Source organism: Molossus molossus, unplaced genomic scaffold (genome assembly GCF_014108415.1).
Source record: "Molossus molossus isolate mMolMol1 unplaced genomic scaffold, mMolMol1.p scaffold_m16_p_14, whole genome shotgun sequence".
Classification (NCBI taxonomy): domain Eukaryota; kingdom Metazoa; phylum Chordata; class Mammalia; order Chiroptera; family Molossidae; genus Molossus; species Molossus molossus.
Window position 1 is genome coordinate 19704208 of NW_023425349.1, and position 17671 is coordinate 19721878.

The 17671-nt window shown below is 40.5% G+C and overlaps 1 protein-coding gene across 1 annotated transcript; it reads right to left on the reverse strand.

Moving 5' to 3' along the window:
• Nucleotides 1-782: 782 nt before the first annotated feature.
• On the reverse strand, nt 783-16408 carry SLC31A1 (solute carrier family 31 member 1). The gene is made up of 5 exons (XM_036261921.1): nt 16309-16408; nt 7238-7397; nt 6141-6213; nt 4992-5160; nt 783-2788 (listed from the first exon to the last, which is right to left on the reverse strand). Exons 2-5 carry the CDS (start codon nt 7364-7366, stop codon nt 2587-2589), a joined length of 573 nt encoding a protein of 190 aa, XP_036117814.1. The 5' UTR covers nt 7367-7397; nt 16309-16408; the 3' UTR covers nt 783-2586.
• Between the last annotated feature and the right edge of the window lie 1263 nt (nt 16409-17671).

Genomic DNA, 17671 nt, shown 5'->3' on the forward strand with positions numbered 1-17671 from the left:
CCTTATAGAAATTCCAGTGGGACAACTGCTCCTTGAAACGTGCTTAAGGTCTCCACCGAGTTTTACAATTTCTGTTGGTATCTATATCCACTGCATAGTTATGCCCACTGCATCAGGAGGGCTAGGGAGACTTAATAAATCAGACACATGGGATAAAAGACGTTATCTTCTAGCTATGAAAGACAGAAAAGGGAAATGGAGAGTAAAATAGGTGCCAATGAAATGGGGATACAGGCTTCTCATAGATTTGAACAGGGAGGGAGGAAAAGAGAAATTTGGACACAAAAGGAACAAGAAAGTCAAGCACTAAATTCCAAATGAACAGGGATACAGAAATGAAAGTCAGGTTCATTATCACAATCCACGAATTTAAGAAGGAAGGAATTTTGGCTTTTTTTTTTTTTTCCTCCTCCATTAGCTTCTTGCTTTGGCAACCTAGTCTAAGAATTGCTGGAATTCATGTTTTTCAGGAGACTCTATCTTGACTACCTATCTGAAGACCTATCCCAAACTGATGTTTCTCTCTGGGAATTTCAAACTCATAGCACTTCCTCTTCACTGGCCTTGACTTTTTTTTTTTACCTTAATGATAAGGTCCTGTTCCTAAAAGGGCATTTTCATAGCAGCTCATGCCAAGATTTCTAGAGAACACCAGAGTCACCACTAAACAGTTTTATTCTATTTCTGAAGGTTTTATTATTCCTTGGCTTCTGAGATAATAACAGGCTATTTACACCTTAATGTTGGATGCTGTCAGTACCTGTCATTCACTTCATGCTAAGTATCTGCACTACAAGGGCTTGGAATGAGAGAAAAGCACAAAACTCCAAATGTTGATTCTTAGGTCTTAACCTCGATTTAGTAGGCTCATAACCCTCTCTTGGTTCAAAGCCATGGAAGTACACATTCCTCACTCCAATATTTAACTGTACCCACAGAGAAAGTACAGACTTAAAAACCACAACAGAGGCCAACAGAATAGCTGTGTTCTATCTTCTGCCCTGAGGCACAATTGGAGTCTAGCACCAAGGAGGGCAGGATTTAACAGACCAGCATAGAAAAGTCACTTTATAGAGGTAGTTTGGACTGGGAACAAAGCTGTGGTGTAAACTAAAAAAATGAATAGATAAAAATCCAATGTGATTCTTCATTGAGAAGAGATTTTGGCTTCTTGTGATCTAACTAAAGCCCCCAAGAGTAATAAAGATGGTCACATAGAGGATGAGGATCTGCCTGGTATGGGCATGGATGTTGGGGGCTAAGGAATATCTGGCAATCAGCAGACCACACCCTAAGCCTCTCCAAAGACTGGGCTAGACTTTTGTCCTTCTGGCCTATGACTGGCTAATTTACACTGCAGATCAAAGGTCTTTCTCAATCTTCAAGCTATTTCCAAGATCTTTAAAAATAAGGATGAGTGATTTCATATATGCTGATAAAAGTTATTTTGGCTACAGCTCTTTGTGCATGTGTGCTTGGGCACACATACACACAATTAGAGCTGAATAAAAGTTTGTGGAATGATTAAGTATTGATCAGTAGCATTCAGTACATGAGTGAAGCCCAGACATACCACTTACCGATCAGTAATTCAAATTACCATGATCATCCCACCAGGTTTAAAGCAGAGATAACTTGTTAGAAATGCCAAGTTTGGGCTATGGGTGGAGGCCCAGCAACTAGTGTTTTTAACAAGCCCTTGAGGTGATTCTAATGCATGCTAAAGTTTGAAAACCACTGGTTTAGAGGCTGACATAAAAATAATAATCGGAGATAATGATTCAAGCTCTTTTGCTTCATTCAGTTGTGACAAACCAAGGTACCAAGTCACAGTAAAATGTCAATAGTTTTACTTTAAAATATCTATTTCTATTTTCTCAAATTGACTGTCATCTATTTTTATTGACAAGTTCACTCTAATCAAAATGTTAAGTGGGAACACAATAGATGAGTCAGCCACCCAAGAATGCATGCTTCTGCAAGCTCCTGACCTATATTTAGTTTCAAGCCACCCTCTGCCCACTACAAAGATTTTGGTGCAACACATTACATCTAGGGAAAGGCACTATGTATTTCCCACTCATTGAGTCCAAAGACTGAAACTTATTTTTTAATGTTAAGTTTGGGTTCTGGGTTTAGGTTGAGCAAGAATTTCCCTCAGCTGCCATGAATCCTAGCTGAAGTTAATCTCTTTCCACCACTGACCCAGGAAAAACCCACCAAATTCAGATTGTCTTGTAAAAATAAAAACAGAAGACTCAAAAAGAAAGCAGCTGATCAAGTCATTGAAGAGAAAGCTACCTGGATTAGACAAGAACATACAACTTGGATCTAAGATAATGATGAAGAAGACATCTCACGGGTGGCTTTACCTCAAGAAAAATGGGAATCTCAGCACAGGAAAAAGAACAGCCGGGGTGGGGAGGGGGTTACCACTTTAGCTCAGACTGTAAGTAAACCTCTGTTGAGCATGTGTGTGTTTAAGGAGATAAGGAGCAGGAAGGGAAGATACGAGTAGGAATTATGTCTTCCAGTCTTGAACTACTTCCCACTGCAATCGATAAGGCCACACCCTGGAGTTCGACATTAATGGCAATGCTCTGTGATGTCCACTACTACTGCCTTCTTCCAGCTGAAGAGAAAGTATCCTGTGCCGGCCCCTGCTGCTACAGCAATGCAGAGGTACCCATTGTAGGTCATGAAGATGAGCATGAGGAAGTAGCTGATGACCACCTGGATGATATGCAGCACTGTTTGCAGGAGATGAGGAAAGCTCAGCATCTGCTGCCTGCAGAGTAAATAGGGAAACAACAATCAAAGACCCCTGGGAGTGTTGAGGCCACTCTACACATCAGGAGAAAGGGGAAACAGTTGTCATGAAAGCTTGAACTGGACTCCCTCACAGCCACCCTGGAAGCTCAGGGGTTACTTTTGTGTATGTATGTTGTTTATTGGTCCCTGACAATGAAACATGATAGGATGGGTGGGTTTATAAGCAATGGCTAGTTATGGTTATATGTCAGCAGGAGGAACCCTCTTTGAAAGTAGGGGAGAGGAAGAAGGCCCAATCCCTTGACTTACCTCTACCTTGGATCCTAAGAGGAAAACCCAAACCCTTCCATGCTTATTTGCCTGAACATTTTCAGGCTTTCTACCTTTGCAAAGTTCACATTCTTAAAAAATGGAAATAGAATTGAGGGTCGGGTGGTATAGTAGAAAGCACTTAGTTAGGGATCAGGAGACCTGCCTATTTATCCCCTCTGTTACTTACTAGTTCTGTCACCTTAGGTAAGTCACAACCTGTTTTGGCCTCAATAAGCTCATCAGTAGAGTGGAAATAAAGAATGCTGTGTTTACTTGAGAGCAGGATATTGGCCTATAGGACTGCTAGAACTCCAATTTAGTTTTCAGACCTACATTTCTTTTAAGACTGAATCTCAAAAATCATTTGTCAATCTGTGGGAAAAACGAACAGTCATCCAAATACCTTTTTAGATGTAATACATACATTTGTTCAGTCATATTATAAGCAAACTGAGACTAGAGCTGGGTTGGTACAACTTTTTAGAGAAAGGAATCAACTGGATTCTGCCATTCTTCTATACTCTGACCTGAATTTCTTTTGTTCAAAAAAAAAAAAATTTTTTTTTTTCTGTATTGATTTTAGAGAGAGAGGAAGGGAGAAGGAAAGACAGAAACATCAATGAGAGAGTATATCAATTGGCCGCCTCCTGCATGCCCTGCACTGGGGATTTGGCCCACAACCTGGGCATGTGCCCTGACTGGAAATCGAACTGGCAACCTCTAGGTGCATGGGTCAATGCTCAACCATTGAACCACAATGGCTGGGCTGAATTTCTTTTCTTTTCTTTTTTTTTTTTTTTATCCTGACCAGAGGACATTTTTCCATTTTTTGTTCAGGTAGAGTGGGAGGGAGAGAGAGGAACAGAGAGAGAGAGAAACATCGATGTGAAAGGAACACATCGAGTGGCTGCCACCCGCACAACCGACCAGGGCCGGGGACAAACTGCAACCGAGGTACGCGCCCTTAGCGGGAACCGAACCTGGGTCTCTCAGGACCGCAGGCCGACGCTCTAACCACTGAGCCAAACCGGCCAAGGCTGAATTTCTTTTCTTGTTTATTATTATTTAGGCAGTTTTTTTGTTTTGTTTTTTTTTAATAAATGTCCTGACTATAATTTAAAAAATTTTTTTATCCCCACTCGAGGACATTTTTGCATTTATCTTAAGATAGAGCAGGAAGGAAAGAGGGAGGAAGAGAGAGAGGGAGGAAGAGAGAGAGAAACATCGATGTGAGAGAAACACATCTACTGGCTGCTACCCACACAACTCCACGGGGCCGGGGACAAACTGCAACCAAGATACGTGCCCTTAGCAGGAACCAAACGCGGGACTCTCTGGTCCATGGACTGATGCTCTAACTGCTGAGCCAAACCGGCCAGGGCTAGGCAAATATTTTATAATATGAATTCCTTACCTTCTTCCAAAGTGATCAATACTTAAAATTCAGAACAAACATTTATGTTTGCAGAAGAGTTCCTATCATTTCCTCTTTTGGCCTGCTGACCCACAGGCCTCCAAAGAGAGTTTTAATCAAGGTCAAATAGAATCACTAACTCAAGAAGGGGGGCTGTTTCAGCCCTGGCCAATTTGGCTCAGCGGTTAGTGTCGGCCTGCAAACCAAAGAGTTGCGGGTTCCATTCCGGTCAAGGGTGCATACATTGGTTGCAGTTCGGTCCCCAGCCCTGGTTGGGGTCACATAGGAGGCAACTGGTTGATGTTTCTCTCTCACATCAATGTTTCCCTCTCTCTGTCTCTCTCCCCCACCCACTCTATCTGAAGATAAATGGAAAAATATCCTCAGGTGAGGATTAAAAAAAAAAAGAGCCTGTTCAAATAAAATAGGTGCTTTGCTGCTTAGTTAACCCAGCTCTCCAGAACTTCCATCTGGATCTGTTCAATCTTCTTACCCAACAGTTTTGTGTGTCTCCATGAGAATGGTTCCATTTGGTCCTGGAACAGGCATAGAATTGTAGCGAATGCTGACTTGTGACTTGCGCAGCAGGCTCTCTCGGGCTATCTTGAGTCCTTCATAAAACATTGCTAGTAAAAACACTCCCACAAAAGCTCCAGCCATTTCTAAGTAGGAAAAGAAAAGATGGTGCTACTGTAAAACACTGCAAAGTCATTGGCTGGCGTGCTATCCAAGCTAGAAAGACAACAGAGAAGAGGTGCTACTCTCAATTCTGAATACATTATGCAAAAGAAGAATAAAACAACTTAGTTGTAAGTACCTACTATTTCTTGAATAGGCGTTTCAATTCTAAATCTTTCACACTGGGAAGCATTGGTAATGCTAGGAATGTATTCAAATTTTTGATTTAACATACTACCTGAATTAAATATTCCCCTTCTTCTCAGAACAAATTGATTTTGTGGATCCAAAGACATAACTGCACCTAAAGCAGTCCAATTGGCTATTCAGCTTGTGCAATTTGAACTTAAGGCACACCAACTCAACATTATAGACACAAAGAAAGGGGTGAGTAGTCACCTCAAAATCTAGGACTGAAACTAAGATGGGCCATGCCAAGAATCAGAAAAGATATAGAGCACTGTTTGGTACACTAGAAAGAACACTGGACTAGGCAGGTCTAGAAGGTCTGGGTCCCTGTCGTACCTCTGACAAACTAATTCTATGTGATTTAGGGCTAAGCATTTCACTATTTGAGGCTTGATTTATGTGTAAAATGGTAGCAATGTACTAGGTCACTAGCTTTTAACCTACAGCTATTTTGTGGTATGTATATGTAAAATGCTTCTTATGTCATTTTAACTGTAGTTTTATGTCCATGACCAATAACTTATCAAATAAGGAAACACTCTGGAAAAGGATGAAAGGATATGGATAGCCAAAGACTCCTATCTGGTATCTAAATTATTTTCTCGGAAACTCTTAAGATAAGCATTGTGTATTCTGACCTAGGAAGCAAGATGGTTATAGATCATAACCATAATGATTCAGTAATACAACAGAAAGAGATGCTGGATTTCCAGATTCTTTGTTACTGTTTCTCATGTGACTGTCACCTTCAAACACCACTTGATGACTTACTCACCTCCAGCTGTATTGATCACCAAGCCAGAAAACAACAGTTCCACATTCTTAAAGTCAAAGTAGAAGGTCATTTGCTGTCAGAAAACCAAAACAAGTTAGTTAGAGATGACTGGAGATACTAAATGAAAATTTCTAGCAAAGAAGCTTAGAACACTTAAAAGTTGCCATATGGATAATATTCACTGCAGTGGGCTTTCTCCCTCATTTTAGCATTACTACACAGGCATTCTCCACAAGTACTCCCTTTGTCCTCACCATCAACTTTGTCTTTTCCTCTTTTTTACACAAAACATAAAGACTAGCTCTTAATTCAGAAAAGAGTCAATTTTGAAAGAAAGGAGGAATAAAGAAGAAAGGACCCTGGAAATATTGTTTCTGGTGTGGCTCTGTGTTTAATCTACCACATGATCTTGGGCAAATCACTTGTTTTATCTGGGTCTGCCTTGGATTCTCCTTATTGGTAAATTTACCTCCCGTTTTTTAAATATCCTCACCTAAGGATATATATTTTTTTTATCCTCACCCGAGGACATTTTTTCTTTTTTTGTTCAGATAGAGTGGGAGGAAGAGAGCGAGAGCGAGAGCAAGCGAGAGAGAAACATCCACATAAAAGGGACACATCGAGTGGTTGCCACCTGCATGACCCAACCAGGGCCGGGGACAAACTGCAACCAAGATACGTGCCCTTAGCGGGAACTGAACCAGGGTCTCTCTGGTCCTCAGGCCAATGCTCTAACCACTGAACCAAACTGGCCAGGGCACCCAAGGATATTTTTCCATTGATTTTTAGACACAGTGGCAGGGAAGAAGGGAGAGAGAGAGAGAAAGACATTGATATGAAAGCCACATCAATTGGTTGCCTCTCACATGACCCCAACTGGGCCAGGGATTGAATCTGCAATCCAGGTACATGTCCTTGACTCAGAATTGAACCTTAGACCTTTGGTTCTCAGGCTGATGCTCTAACCACTGAGATGAACCGCCCAGGGTGGTAAATTGACCTTTAAATTATATCCTTTCAGTCCTGAAATTCAATTATTTCTATTACTCGTGTGTGTGAAAGGAAGGGCCCAGGGCCATCTCTCCCATGGCACTCACCATCCTCATCATGTTGCCGTCTCCCCCTCCATGGAAGTGGGAGGCTGAAGTGGCCGGGTGATGGTGAGAAGGTGGCATGGTACTGTTGTGGTCCATAGAGTTCATCCCCATATGGTGGGAATGGCTCATTTTTCCAGGAAACGTTGAGAATCAGAATATTCTAAAAAAAGAATTATATATAATACCTTAAAGATATACAAATCTTGGTTCTTGATAAATACTTAGGTCTATGTGCAATTTCATCCACTGAATAAATGCTTTTCTAGCGTCTTTATTCAGAATTATTTCTTATAATCTAGAGATGGGGAGAAGTAACTGTGTTCACAGGGATCATCTTTGGAGTTTGTGGCAGAAGGGATTTGTACCTCGAGTTTCAGAAATCTAACCCTTATTTTGCAGAATCATTCCTTGAATAGATATGTTCATTGTACATTCAAATTTAAATATGAGATAAGGAGAAGACGTAGTTTCTTTGGATTGCAGGAAACAGACAAATTTTGTAATAATGAACAAACTGATGCCATTAATGAAATTTAACTGCTCTTGGGCTTTCTGAGCATAAATGTCAGTAGATAAAAAGCAAGCACTTCAGATAATTCACCTAATTGGATGGCCTGTGTTCAATCAGGATATTAAGTACACATGTAGGACGACCAACCTTCAGCTAATTTAAATTTGAAGAAAAGGTCTACAGCTGCCCTAGGCGGGCAGTGTGCTCAGAATTGATACAATTTCAATCCTAGCCAGGCATTAGAATTAAGAACACTGAAAACAAGGCATAAATTGGCCATTCTATATTAAATTAAGTCTAGACAATGGTATTTTCAGCCTTGTATCTATACTACCACATCACTGCTTTACTGCAGAAGTCCATTTGGGACATAAACCAAGGAGCAAAAACCCCTGCAGCTGGGATAGGGGTGGGGAGTGGGAAGTTGGAACTTGAGGGCAGAGAGGGAGGTTGATGGATTCTCTTTCTGTGTCCCCCCAACTCCAGCTGGTGAAGGAAAGAGTGCATTAGAAATTCTAAGTAGTCACATTCATGAGCCTGAATGTGCCCCTCATTATTCAGTCAATCAAATATTTACCAAGTTTCTACTGTGTACCAAACTCTGAGCTAAGTGCTATAATTATTTAACAGTGAGTAAGACAAACTAGGTGCCTGACAGAGAGAAACAATTAAGTAAACAACAATTTCATGGTGTGATTAGTGCTATGAAGGACATCAACAGGGTAATATGATAGCATTACTAAAAGGCATACTTAAAAAAAAATCTGTAAGTTTTTATTGGCTTCCTGCCCCCAAGGGGTGCCCCACTTCTGCTGCCTTAACACCTCAGAAGCTTGGTGTCAGACACTACTCTGCCATCCACAATCCTGGCGGTGGTGGTCTTTTGGACGGATTACATGGAGTGCCTGTTGTCCAGAGCATCACCAAGCTGGAAGTCCTCCCCTTCTTCCAGCAGGCAGTGGCAGCAATCTCAGCTTCCAGCTGGACCTTGATATTCAGCAGGAGCTCAGACTCCTGGGCCTGGCGCTGCCCTTCTACCCCGGTCTGGGCCAGCTCTGACTCCAACTGCAGCAGGATATCCAGTCAAGCTGCTCTATCTGTATGACATAGCGCATCTCCACCTTTCTCAGGCTGTTCTCCAAACTGGCCTGCAGATTTCTCACGGAGTCCAGGTTGATGTGCCATATGTATCTGGATAACTCATCTCCTAAAGCAATCAAACACATCTAGCCCATTCTCTTTAGAAGAGAAATTCTACTTGCAGGAAAGTAAACTGGCAGCTGGTTAGTATTAGTAGGTTTCCTTTGGTAGCTCTAATCTAAGAAAATTCAAGCTCAGCATTTCCAGAATAAGAATGAGTACTAAAATAAGAATAAATCAAAGAATGGCAATATACAATATTGTTTGTTGTCTCAATTTGTAATCTGGAAAAGAATTTAATTTAAAGAAACTGGTTTAATCATGAGCTGTAATGTTTTGTCTTTGGTTTATTCAAGTTTCTCTAAACTCCACAGCCAACTTCAACTACTTGCTCCTCAAGAACTGATTCTCTAATTTAGCTCCACCCCACTGTTTCTGAGAACTGGGCTCAAGGTCCACAAAGTAGCTGTACTATACTTTTATAAAATCAAATGTTTTGATTTGTAAAGCAATTACAATGAATGGAACTTGTGGAAGAGTAATGAGGAGTGAAACCTTTGCAGTTTATTTACTGATTCACCGGGTTTCTAGTTTTTTTTTTCTTTAAATGTTTTTATTGATTTTTTTTAGAGAGAGAGGAAGGGGAGAGAGAGAGAAACATCAATCAGCCACCTCCTACACGCCCCCCATTGGGGATCGGGCCCGCTACCTGGGCATGTGCCTTGACCAGGAATTGAACTGGGCCCTCTCAGTCCATGGGATGATGCTCAATCCACTGAGCCACACCAGCCAGGCTGGATTTCTAGTTCTAGGTCAATCTATGTGCACATGTTAATTCTTGGCTAACACTCTTGTTCTTTTTGGTTTATTTGTTTAATCCTCATCTGAGGATATGTTTTTATTTATTTTAGAGAGGGAGGGGAGGGAGGGAGAGAGAGAGAGAGAGAGAGAGAGAAAGGGAGAGAGAGAGATCAATGTGAGAGAGAAACATCAATCGTTTGCCTCCTATACACGCCCTGACCAGGGATCAAACCCACAATCTAGGTAGGTAACTTGACCAGGAATCAAACTGCAACTTTTTGGTGTACAGGACAACACTCCAACTGACTAAGCCACCTGGTCAGGGCAACACTCCTGTTCTTGTTTAAAACCTCCACTGTTCATGTTTCTTCTTATCCATATTCTACTTCATCAAATTTACAAATTATTTTCTAGAAAAATACTAACTAAAAAAATTCTGACTATATAATTCAAAGATAGAACTGAAAAACAAAAATAAAAAAATCTTAGAATTCCTAACTTTCAATTTTATCCATGATAAAATCCACTTATAATATTTTATTTGCCAAATTTTTATAACTTGGTGGAAAGATTAGGAATACTGTATTTCTATTTACATTTTTGCTCATTCAGGCAAACTAGTTTTCTCTAACAGAATCAAAAGGGGGCATTTATCTTCTTTTCAGTTGGGTACTTGAAGTTGGCTATATGCCAACTAATTTCTATTGCTCTTAATACTATTAGATTTGGGAAATGAAATAGCACATTTGATACTAAATGTCATACAGCTTTGAATTTCTTTCTGCTTTCTCCTTTCCCCTATTTAATAAGTATGGTGCAATATTTATATAAATAGTTTTCAAAACTTCCTTTTATTCAAGGGTCTAATTCTTTCTCAGTCTACTTCTGAGGATTATCAAAAAAGAAGTTTCCTCTATTCCTGCCCATCCATACCCCCAACAGCATATATTGTAAAACTTAACTAGAGGGCCAGATTCTTTGTAAAATCTAGCATCGCTAGCAAAATAAACATGAATTTATGGACAGAAATTAGGAAATGAACGAGAAGGCTAAATTCTGATGCCTATTCTGAATCTTAGCACTGACCTTACTTCTAATAAGTTTTTAAACTTCAAATTCTCTCTTATTTTCCTGGTATTGCACAATGATGGATGAAAAACAATAATCCACAGCACAGAAAGATTACACAGACATGGTCATACTTCTACTACACGGTCCCTCTTCTCCCGCTCATACAGATGTAATCTGAAGCTTCAGACAGTTCTTTTGGAGACTGCCTGTAGTCCATGATAAGAAAGATAAGGAAGAAAGTTTTTATTCTTAAAACGATTAGGGTCATGTTCCTTTTTAGATTTGTAAAAACATTATACAAAGAGAAATCTATCTAGTTGGGCTTCTGTTTTGTGCAGTCATTATTTATGACTGGTGTCATAAGCTTTTGGCAAGCACAGATATGGGAAATTCAAGGTCAAAGATAGTAAACTACCATAAACAGGGATTTATGCTTATGGACTATGTTCACATGATCATGCAACCAGTTTAAATGGACTAATCCTGCCTTTTGATGACCTGTGTGGGGCCAGCAGATATCCTGAGAAATGGCTTTGGCTTTGTTTCAAGTGCCCCTATAGGTGCACTATACAATTCTCTTGATAGCTTTACAAACTCCACACATGTGTTGTCCTTTTGGGGAGGGAGGAGGTAAAGGAGATGCAGGAATAAAAGGGAGACCTTGATATAATTCAATTAAAAAACAAGGGCTTAGGTATCTCTCCATAACCTGGCATTCTAGGCTAATATACAGGAGTTTTTGAGAAAAAAACATAGCAGCTCCTAGTAAATGGGAGGAGGAAATACACTTTGATGACTATATAGGGGAAAGATCCTTCCCCTTGAAGGCTGTGATATTGTTCCACTCATCCCCTAGCCTCACATTCCTAGTTCAAATTGACTGGTAGAAATGTGACTGATAGAAACTCTAAGGATATAACCATGTAACCCTTTGGATATTTTAGCTGCCTTTCCTTAGCCTGTGTCCTTCTTGAGGTGCAGCGATCATAAGGATACTTAATTTTACCAATTTCATTCACAAAGGGTATTAGTAATCAAAGTTTATACAGGTTCTCAGCCAGAACTGGCAAAAACTTAGGATTCTGAAAGTTCTGTCACAGCAATGCACTAAAAACAGTAAATACAATGATGCAGTACTAGTGGAGAGAAAATAGGTTAGGTCAATAAAAAAAAAAAAAAAAAGGTAAAAGACCTTCAAATTGTGTACACACACACACACACACACACACACACTCCCAGATTAAGTCTAGCAGGTAATGGGAGTTGTTAGGGCACTTGCTATAATGGTAGAACTCAGGAGAGTTCAGAGAATGACAGAACTCAGGAGAGTTCAGAGAATGACAGAACTCAGGAGAATAATTGTCTAAAAAAAAAAGAAACACGTAGATTTTATCCTTTTAAAAATTCTTCAGTGGCCCTGGCCGGTTTGGCTCAGCGGTTAGAGCGTCGGCCTGCGGTCCTGAGAGACCTGGGTTCGATTCCCGCTAAGGGCGCGTACCTTGGTTGCAGTTTGTCCCTGGCCCTGGTTGGTCGTGCGGGTGGCAGCCACTCAATGTGTCCCTTTCACATCGATGTTTCTCTCTCTCTCTGTTCCTCTCTCTCCCTCCCACTCTACCTGAACAAAAAATGGAAAAATGTCCTCGGGTGAGGATAAAAAAAAAAAAAAAAATTCTTCAGTGAACAAAGGCTACTGTTTTCCCTTTTAACTTTTTTCCTTGTTGATAATAAAAATAAGTCCAAGGGGTCATCTACAACAAATTTTCACTACTTTTCTTCATAGCAATGGTTGAACTAAGATAAGAAAGATATTGATAGAACTGGCAAGGAATTAATATAGTAATTATTTGCAGGCTTCAGTGTATTTTCTCTTTCTTCACCATATGCCAAAATGAGCTCTACTACTTCAAGTCATCTGCACGGGATTCCCTGAAAGCACTTTTCATGGAAGAAACCAAACTATGCACAGTCTGCATACTCAGCAGAGTCTAAGTGGCTGAATGACTCATTCACTAGACTAATGGGCTGCAATAAAAGTAACCAACTTCCAGAGACATAAAGGGGAAAACTACTTCAAACAATTACATTTAAAACTTGAAGAGTCTTCTTTATGAGTGCCAGTGATCCAGGCAAACAAGAAATGCTGCATGGACTGACAAATTTTTAGAAGAGTAAAAGAGCAGCTATGAATTAGTGGGAGTGACTCTTTTACTCAGAAATTCTTGGTTAAGAATATCTATTTCAGTAAAAAGGATAAGTCAGGAACTGCCCTGAGAATATTATTCTAACTATCTATGGAAGACAGAAAGCAAACCTGTGATTTAATTCTAATCAACACTGTGTTTCCGGATACTGGTTCAAGGTTAGCCCCTTCTATCATAAATTTCATCTTTCCACATCTCTACTCACTTTACTAAGCTGCTCAGGCTGAGCAAAGAAGATGAGAAACCTGTTGGGGCAAGACAGATCCTGGTGAAAGTCATTACAAGAATTATATAGCCATGGAGGACAATTATTTTCAAGAGGAAGCATGCTAGAGACAAACTTAATTTCTTAAATGTACATTGTCCAATTTCTAGATCACCTGTGCCTTCTGGGCATACATGAATGGACCATACTATACCATACAAGCAACAAAACACAAATGCAAAGAACTAGTTTAACTATGAAAGAGATGCGGTGATAAATACTGTATTGGGCAAGCCATCTTATATGTTAGAGCTTTATTTTCCTTAACTTTATAAAATGATTAATAAATTTCCATCCAGAGCTAAAACTGAATTTCACTTTTTTTTTTTTCAGTTTAGTTTCTAGAACAGAATGTTTCTCTATCCTTATCCTAACTATTAGATTGTAAATTCTATAAGGACCCTGTCTTATTTATCTACGAATTTCCTCCATTTTCTAATCCCCTGTACATAGTAATAGGTTACAATAAGTATTTGCTGAAGTAAATTATTTTTCTCTACATTTTTCCTTTGGCAATTTAGACATAAAAAAAGAAATTAATTCTTTAATCTGCTAATGACACACTGGGCAAAACTCAGTGACTTTGAAATGCTATATAGCAATATTTGATAGGTATGCTTAGAAGTTATTTAATAGCTCTATATCAAGAAGCAGCAAAATGTAGTTGATATAAAAGCAACATAAACAAATTGAACTTGCTAAAAAAAGTTAGAAGAAACTACAGAGCTCTCGGGAGAACCTAACATTTACATTTGTTTTGGCCTAATTTGCCTTTATAAATAGTTTTGTCAAGTATTTGTTTTGTGACAGATGTGAGCAAAACTCATACATGCTTCTAAATTAGGAGAAATGAAGAGGATACACTATCTGCTACTGGCCTTTAAGAGGTCTGAAATGCTAAATCTACATCCTTTATATAAATTAAGTCTCTAGGGCACTACACCTTGACAAGTGCCACATAAAAGGACAGTAAAGAAAACAGAGAAAACTGTAAGATGAACCTACCAAATGAATAATCACATGGAACCTGAACAAATGACATGGTATAAAACAATGGCACTTCCTTCCTATAGATCCAACTCTATTCTCTTATTTTTTCCTCACAATATCTCTTCTTGGTTCAGAGGAACCACGCAGAGAGCTTAAGCAACCTGTTTAATGTTATACTAGAAAGCTGTGGAGGTACCGTGGCTAGAATATAGGTATCCTCATTCCTGGCCCAGGGCTTATTCTTTATTAAACCTGCCTTACTGTTAACCCAATATCACAATTTTGTATTCATAAATACCACAATGTTGGTCACTTTTCCTAATCCCAAGTAAATTAGAAGATTTACCCAGCCTGCCTCTAGTTTTCACTATTAGCAGTTCTATACCAAACATGGGTTTGCCTAAGAGTACCCCTGCCCTGTTCATCCTATATGATACATCAATGACATATTAATCTCTCTAAGGCATGGCTCTACTTATCTGCTCAAAAAATCCCACTGCCTACTAACCTTCCCATTGTCTATTAACTTCCTTGTTCTTAAATCTCTAAAAGAAAGGCCCCAACCTACCTTTCTGCCTACATATACTTTGTGTTACAGCCAAACAAGTTCAATCCAATTGCCAAAGTTTCTACTGTTCCTAGGACATACCCACACTTCTCTGTCTGGTATCTTTCTTTTTTTTAATTATTTTTTTCTTTTCTTTTTTTTTAATCTTCACTGAGGACATTTTTGCATTTCAGATAGAGCAGGAAGGAGAGAGGGAGGAAGACAGAGAGAGAAACATCTATGTGACAGGGACACATCGACTAGCTGCCACCCACACAACCCCAACCGAGGCCGAGGACAAACCGCAACCAAGATATGTGCCCTTAGCGGGAACAGAATCCAGGTCTCTCTGGTCCGCGAGCGACGCTCGAACCGCTGAGCCAAATCAGCCAGGGCAAAAAAATTTTTTCTTTATTAATTTTTAGAGAGAGAGAGCAAGGGAGAGGGAGAGAGATAGAAAAACTGATGAGAGAGAACATCGATTGGCTACCTCCTGCATGCCCTCAACTGGGGGATCAGGCCCACAACCTGGGCATGTAACCTGACCGGGAATCGAACTGGTGACCTCTTGGTGCATGGGTCAACGCTCAACCATTGAGCCACACCAGCTGGGCTCTGTCTGGTATCTTTGCTCACATTGTTTCTTCATTCTGGTATGCCCATCCTTACGATCTCTAATGCAACAAACCCTCCTCATCTTCCAAGGTCTAGTTCTAAGACCTCTGAATATTCAGATCACTTTTTGCTGTTCCTAATAACTCCACCTGGGACTAGTCTCACACAATACCTGAAATGTTTTTATGATCTTCTAAGTCTGTTCCTATTTCTGTCATCATGCTGATAGAACAGTATTAAGAAAAGGTTGGAGAAACAGCTGAATGGAGGTATTTCTCCAAAATTCCTTCTCAATGTCATCAACTGCAGACATTTAATGAGCTTCTCTTGGTTATTTCTCCTTCTTGACCCAGCTGAGGAGAGAAGTCTGGCTCCAACAATTAGGCCTGAAAAGAGATGGATGAACCATTTCTTCATCCATTTGCAAACCACTTGAAATGGACACCCGAGTGCCCTGTCTCCTATTTGTGAGATATAGAAATATCACTAAGAATTGGAAGGAGCTCGGGGCTATATCACACCTCCCTGAAGCTAGGTAGGAAGCCCAGGAATGTTCTGCTTCAGGGTACAGTCTGGAGTCTCCTGTGGAAACTTCCTCACATTCCAGACAGAAGTGTAAGCAACAGAGAAATAAGAGCCTACAATTCCCATCTCTGTCCGAAAGGCTGCTGCCTTGCTTCCACACAGCTACTTGGAGAGGGCTGGGCTCACCTCAGCAGGGTGAGAACAAGCAGTCTCCTCCCTGCCCGGCTCCGATGTGGAGAAGTGGAGATTGTCACAGCTTGGGCCCTCCTGTGGGACAGGAGTCTGACCCTGAACCCTGATGGGACTCTGTTGATCACACTGAGCAGGGTGCACAGAGCTGGATGGCCCCAGGATTCAGGGCCAAAGGAAGATGTGTGAGCTCCCAAAAGGAGTGTCCTCACCTACCCTTTTCAATGTGATTTTTCTTCTCTCCAACTCTACCTTCTCCGAGGGATGTAGTGACAGAAGTTCTTAGGGAGTTTCAGAATGAATTCGGCTGGTGTTGCTGTGAAACATGGAGAATGAGAGTTTCGAAATTCTGCTGTTGCCAGATTGAAACCTGAAGTGTTGCTACACAACAGGGCCAGGGCCTGTGAGAGCCCCTGCCCCTGCCCTAAGAAACCCCGGAAAAAGAGAAAAAAAAAAAAAAAAATGGGAAGGACCTTAGAAGTCATTGCATGGAGCGCTTCAGTAATATACAAATTCTCCAATAACTGTTCAAACACCCTTTGTCAGGCTAGTGTGCTGCTCCCTTCCAGAAATACAAAGAAGCAAAATCTTTCCAGCCAAGTCAAGTACAGAAATCTGAATCTTTTTTTTTTTTTTTTTTTTTAATTTTTAAAAATCCTCACTGAAGATATTTTTCTATTTATCTTCAGATAGAGTGAGAGGGAAGGAAGGAGGGAGGGAGAGAAACATTGACATGAGAGGGACACATCAACTGGTTGCCTCTGGCACCTCAACCAGGGCTGGGGATGAACCACAACCAAGATATGTGCCCTTGATGGGAGTAGAACCCGTGACTCTTTGGTCTGAGGGCTGAGGCTTTAACTGCTGAGACAAACCAGCCAGGGCAGGAATCTGAATCTTGCTATGTGATGGTGATGATCTGACAAGAGAACCAGTACTCCAAGCTAAACTGGTATTTGTACTCTGGATACCATTTGCATATATTTCTCAAGCTGTAATTTTCATTTTAGGCTGTACTCCCAGAAACTATGTCTGCAAAGAGAAACTTAACCACCTTCATATCCAACTTATTTATTTTTATTTTATTTATCCTCACCCGAGGACATTTTTTTGATATTTTGTTCAGATAGAGTGGGAGGAAGAGAGGGAGAGAGAGAAACATCGATGTGAAAGGGACACATTGAGTGGTCGCCACCCACATGACCCTACCAGGGCCAGGGACAAACTGCAACCGAGGTACGTGCCCTTTAGCGGGAACTGAACCCGGGTCTCTCTAGACCTCAGGCCGACGCTCTAACCGCTGAGCCAAACCGGCCAGGGCTCCAACTTATTTCATGCTCACTATCTAGCATTTATGTCTCCATCCATTACAGATTTACTTTTCCAAACTTATCTCAATCTAATCCTCTTCACATTCAAATATTCCACTGAAACAGATCTACACGGTTTTCCTGAATAAATTTAGCACTCTGTATGTCTCTCTGGCTTGTCTCATTCCCTGTAATTCCTTCCCCCTCCCCTACCACTTTCTGTATACAGCCCTTGCTCTTTTGAGTTTATAGTCTAGCTCATTCTTTAA